The sequence below is a fragment of the Drosophila montana genome, unplaced genomic scaffold, assembly GCF_035044405.1.
Source record: "Drosophila montana isolate Dmon_TW-CO22-7 unplaced genomic scaffold, ASM3504440v1 contig_2491_1, whole genome shotgun sequence".
Classification (NCBI taxonomy): Eukaryota; Metazoa; Arthropoda; class Insecta; order Diptera; family Drosophilidae; genus Drosophila; species Drosophila montana.
The window spans coordinates 54,210-59,979 of NW_026997361.1; the positions used below are offsets into that span (position 1 = coordinate 54,210).

Consider the following 5,770-nt stretch of genomic DNA (forward strand, 5'->3'; position numbering starts at 1 on the left):
AAGGGCGTTAATGCACCATGCTGGCTATAGCCCTGAGAGATAACTAACTAGAATATATGACAACGCAGCCCCAGAGTACAAATTGTATGTGCGGAGACAAGATTTCTCGTCGCTGCCGAAGCTCATACAGTTAGCCGTTGAGTACGAGGGTGTAAAACAGCAGGGTCTGCAGTACCCGCCTGGTTCGCGATCTCGATTAGGGGGTAGCATGAGCACGTATCTCGGCGATGGGCAAGCGCAGATAACAACTGGCCTAAGCAACCGGTTCAGGGTAGCTTCATCGCCAGTCGGCGGGATGGCTCTCGGTGGAGTAGTCCCAGGGGCACTACCGGTACCAAGGGAAGAGGCCGACAACAGGATGATTGGTCAAGAGTCTGGAGGAACAGCTAGGCGACGCCCGATATGTTTTCGGTGTGGGCAAGAGGGGCATTTTAGGAGGGAGTGTCCCAACCATCAGGTAGTTTTTTGTGCGCAATGCGGTACTAGAGGGGTGAGCAGCCAGGAATGTTGTAGACGACCGGCTCAGTAGCCGAGGAATCCGCACGGATCCCTCAAAGCTGCTCGCGATTCAAAGGCCGACGGCCTCAACGAATTGCAAGCAGCTACGGCAATGCCTGGGGATTGCCTCACGGTATCGACGTGGTGCAGCCGATGAACGCTCTCCTGAAAAAGGGGAAGGCATGGTCGTGGGGCGTAGAGCAGCAGGATGCGTTGGAACAGCACAAGGACAGATTTCAGCAAGAAGTTCGTGCTGCAAACGGACCTTAGCGATCATGGCCTCGGCGCCGTCCTTACACAAACCATCGACGAGGAGGAGCGAGTCATTGCGTACGCCAGTAGAAAGCTCCTGAACGCGGAGATCAACTATTCAGCCACGGAGAAAGAATGTCTGGATATATTTTGGTCAATCCGCAAGTTGAGGTGCTATTTGGAGGGTTACAGGTTCGACGTCAATACCGACCACATAGCACTCAAATGGCTCAACTCAATAGAGAGTCCATCTGGAAGGATCGCTCGATGGGCCTTAGACTTACAGCAGTTCCAGTTTTGAAGTTGAACGTGGTATCCCGACAGCTATTAGAGGCATGCCGTCAGGCCATGCGGATGGACCGCATGCATGCTGGAAAAACTCACTAAGGAGACAGAGGAGTACCCGGACTACGTTGTCGAGAACGGCCAAATCTACCGCCACCTCGGACTCAGAGCCGACGACGAGGACTACGTACCGTGGAAATTGTGCGTCGCTGGCAATCAGAGGCAGAGAGTCCTGCGGGAGTGTCACAATGCCCCGACGGCGGGCATCAAATGGTGAGGAAGACAACATCTCGACTAGCGCAGAGTTATTATTGACCAGGAATATTCCGGGATGCCGCACGATATGTGAAGTGCTGCGAGGTGTTTCAAAAGTTTAAAGTGGAACAGGTGAGGCCGGCAGGACCGTTGTTCATCCTACGCGCCGACTTCGTGGGCCCGGGAAGCACGGGAACACTATGTTGCTGGTATTTCACGATGCGTTTAGCAAGTGGATGGAACTAGTCCCCTTGAGAAGGGCGCCGGCAGAACACTTACAGAGGGCGTTCTGAGAACGGATACTCTGTCGATTCGGAGTCCCTCGGAAGTTTGTATGCGACATCGGAGTGCAGTTCACAAGCCGGACATTCAAGGCTTTCTTGACTTCCATTGGCATAGAGGTACAATACACTGCGCCGTATTGCCTTCAAGAAAACCCCACCGAGCGGACGAACCGGACGGTCAAGACGATGATCGCCCAGTTCATCGAAGAACATCAGAGCCCGTGGGACGAGATGCTCCACGAAATAGCGTTAGCGGTGAACACGAGCGTGGCCGACACGACCGGATTCTCGCCCGCCTTCTTGGTGCAAGGTCGCGAGCCTCGTCTTCCCGCTGCCTTATACGACGATGTTACGCCTGGGTCCGCCACTGTTCAGCAAACGCCAGGGGAAAAGGCCGGGCGTCTGAGGGAGGTGTTTGACATCGTCCGTCACAACCTGCAGCGTGCTTCCCAGGACCAGGGGAGGCACTACAACTTGTGTCGAAGAGAGTGGCGGCTAAGAGTGAACGAGCAGGTGTGGCTGCACCAGCATCAGCTGTCAAAGACCGCCGACAGATTCGCGGCAAAGATAGCGCCGAAGTTCGACGGCCTCTACTGGGTCGTGAAATTCGTGTTGCTCAATATCGTGCGCTTGGCGCGCGATGGCGAATGGAAAAGGCGGGTAGCTAACATTACCCAACTAAAGATCTCCCACGGACCACACGAAGAAGACCCCACTGGGAGCAGAGGGCCGAGAGACGACCGGCCAGACGAACAATAGACTCAGAACAATTTGTAATAACCAATATGTTTAACTATTTATAAGAAAAGTCGTTGCAAGCTGCACCATAGAAACATATTAGAACAATAGACAGGCCGAAGAGAACGGAATGGTAGAGGAGTTTAATAAATTATTTATAACTATTGGTATCTCCACAGGTAAAATGGAACGAGATTATAGTTTCGAGATGGAGTGGGAGCGGAGCAGCTACTCGAGCTAAGACCACTGATACCGAGAACACCGTCAATCGCAGGGGTTATCCCGGACATAAGGCGGGACCCGTCTACCAAGCCTTACCCGTTCTGGGAGGAACTGGAGGATCCATTTGAGGGGATCGAGTTTGCATTTTTCAAGATGACCATCACCGATGGCCGCAAGGTGACGATCACACGCCGTCAAGAAAGGGGGAGGGTGTGACGCGGAGTCAAAATAAACTCGCAAAATTATAATATATAAACAATCATAGGATAAGGGCATTATCATTTAAGCAAACATTTATTAAGTTAAGAGAGGCCAATTGCAAATGAAATCGAATCACATGCAACTGTTAGAGAGAGAGAGTATTCGCCGCAGAACGAAAAAGGGCGAAAAAGGGTCGTGAGCTGCTGAAGCTGATCAGCAGCTTCACTTTGGAATCAGCGAGAGTGAGTATCGGACGTATGAACGTAACGACAAAAAGGAGACTTAGAGGGGCCGCGAGTTAGCTAAGAGTTTAAAGAATAGAAGTCAAGAATTGACGGTGAAGCAGGGCCAGGGAAGTTTAGCAAAATAAAACAGCAACGATTATACATAAAGTGCATCAGTGTTTACATATTGCTTCCTATCACGATTCGGCGGTATATGCCGAATAGAGATTGTGCGTTTTTAGGCCTTTCGTTCTGCGGCGGAGCGATCCCAGCAGCACCCATCACGCTGACCTACCATAACCCAAACGCGGCGGAGCGATCCCAGCGGCTCCCTCTCCTTACTAAAATTATCAATCACTCTGTGGCGGAGCTATCCCTCGGCACACTAAAAAATTTCTTGTAGAGTGGACTTGGTAAGACTGAGTTTATTACCCAGGATGAGAAACAACTTTACAATATATACTTTATGGGGTCGGAGATGTCTCCCTCTATGCGGTACACATTTCACATTTCACATCATTAAAATACCCTCTGCAAGGGTATAAAAATATATACAATCGATTAAATTTAATTTTTTGCCGAAACCGTAGTGCCACTATACGGGAAGTGCTGCAGAGAAGACATGCGAAAATCAGGTCACCAGAGGAGTGGATTGGCCGCCACCTCTGGGTGGTCTCAGGTTTTACATAGAATTAAACAATTAAACAAATACTATAATACAATCTCTATATATAAAACTGTTTGTCCTGACTAACTGACTGACTGACTGACTGACTGACTGACTGACTGACTGACTGATTGGTGATCAACGCACAGCCCAAACCGTAAGAGCTAGGAAGCTGAAATTTTTACTGTAGCTACCTTATGTGATGTAGGTACACGTTAAGACGGGGTTTCGGGAAATTCCACCCGCAAGTGTGGCAAAATCGCGAAAAACGTTTGTATGTAACTTTTTTGTTTACCATCCGATCGGCCTTAAACTTATTTTCAAAGATCTTTGTTCAAATTCATTTGAGGGGTGTTTCACACTTTTCGAAAAATACGTTCCTCCTTGGTGGAAATGGAGGTCAAAGATTTGGTGGGTGACGTTTCGCGCTCAAATTCATTTCCAGAGATCTAAAAGAAAAATCATTTGAGAATCCAAGCTTTTTCGGGTGGATTGCGACTCAAAGATTTTTTGTGCGAAGTTTTAAATTGTGTCCGATTTGCTTCAAACTTATTTTCAAAGCTCTACATAAGAATGTAATGAATACGTATTTCAGCGATTTGGGAAATTCCACCCGCAACAGTGGTAAATTGGCGGAAAACGGTTGTATGAAAGTTTTCTGTTTACCATCCGATCGGCCCCAAGCTTATTTTCAAAGATCTTTGTTCAAATTCATTTGAGGGGTGTTTCAAACTTTTAGGAAAATCAATTCCTCCTTGGTGGAAATGGAGGTCAAAGATTTTGTGGGTGACGTTTCGCGCTCAAATTCATTTCCAGAGATCTATAAGAAAAATCATTTGATATGTGTTTCACACTTTTCGCAGAATTCAAACTGCTTCGGGGGGAATGCGATTTAAAGATTTTTTGGGCGAAGTTTTAAGTTGTGTCCGATTTGCTTCAAACTTATTTTCAAAGCTCTACATAAGAACTTAATAGATACGTATTTCAGCGATTTGGGAAATTCCACCCGCAACAGTGGTAAATTGGCGGAAAACGGTTGTATGAAAGTTTTTTGTTTATCATCCGATCGGCCCCAAACTTATTTTCAAAGATCTTTGTTCAAATTCATTTGAGGGGTGCTTTACACTTTTCGAAAAATACGTTCCTCCTTGGTGGAAATGGAGGTCAAAGATTTGGTGGGTGACGTTTCGCGCTCAAATTAATTTCCAGAGATCTATAAGAAAAATCATTTGAGACGTGTTTCACACTTTTCGCAGAATCCAAACTTTTTCGGGTGGAATGCGACTCAAAGATTTTTTGTGCGAAGTTTTAAATTGTGTCCGATTTGCTTCAAACATATTTTCAAAGCGCTGCATAAGAATGTAATGAATGCGTCTTTCAGCGATTTGGGAAATTCCACTCGCAACAGTGGTAAATTGGCGGAAAACGTTTGTATGAAAGTTATTTGTTTACCGTCCGATCAGTTTCAAAATCATTTCAAATTTTTTTGAGAACATTGATTTTATAACATACGTGCCACGGGAAGGCCGGGTTATACCCGCTAGTATATAATATAATATTATTATTCTAATTATTTTTTCTATTTAATACTAAATATAATTAGTTGCATTATTTATAAGTAACGGCTACGCGCAAGCGATGATTTAAACATATTTTTTTCTTGAATTTATTATTTGGAATCAAACTTAATTTATTTATTTGTCGTCTATATCATTTCCGTCAAGCCGTTTTCGCGTTCGCCCTGCAACAAATGTTTTATGAAAGTTGTTAATAATATTAAGTGTAATTTTTTTTTTTTTTAATGTATTTGTGTATGTTACACATAACATGACCGAGTAGGAATTTAATGGAGTGTGAGATGAGGGTATAAGGCGGGTGCACGTCAGGCTTAGGGAGTTGGCATGGTGGGGAGGGCTCCGTAAGGGTGGACCTTAACATCTTTTCACCATATGCATGTCTTCAGGTTGTCCGATTGTGTGCTCGAAAAGCAACCTAAATTCGTAAGTCCGATTTTAAATATAAATTATTTTGTTAACTGACTCTTCCATTTATACAGGTCTTGCTCACCCCTGGTTGATCTATGTCTAGCCGGCAAATCGATAAAAGGAATGTGAAGGATCAAGACAGATCATAACAGTATCCAT

The 5,770-nt window shown here is 45.7% G+C and overlaps 1 protein-coding gene across 1 annotated transcript; it reads left to right on the forward strand.

Moving 5' to 3' along the window:
- The first annotated feature begins 1,760 nt into the window (after positions 1-1,760).
- On the forward strand, positions 1,761-2,662 carry LOC135428647 (uncharacterized). The gene is made up of 2 exons (XM_064682723.1): positions 1,761-2,234; positions 2,492-2,662. Exons 1-2 carry the CDS (start codon positions 1,761-1,763, stop codon positions 2,660-2,662), a joined length of 645 nt encoding a protein of 214 aa, XP_064538793.1.
- The last annotated feature ends 3,108 nt before the right edge of the window (positions 2,663-5,770 follow it).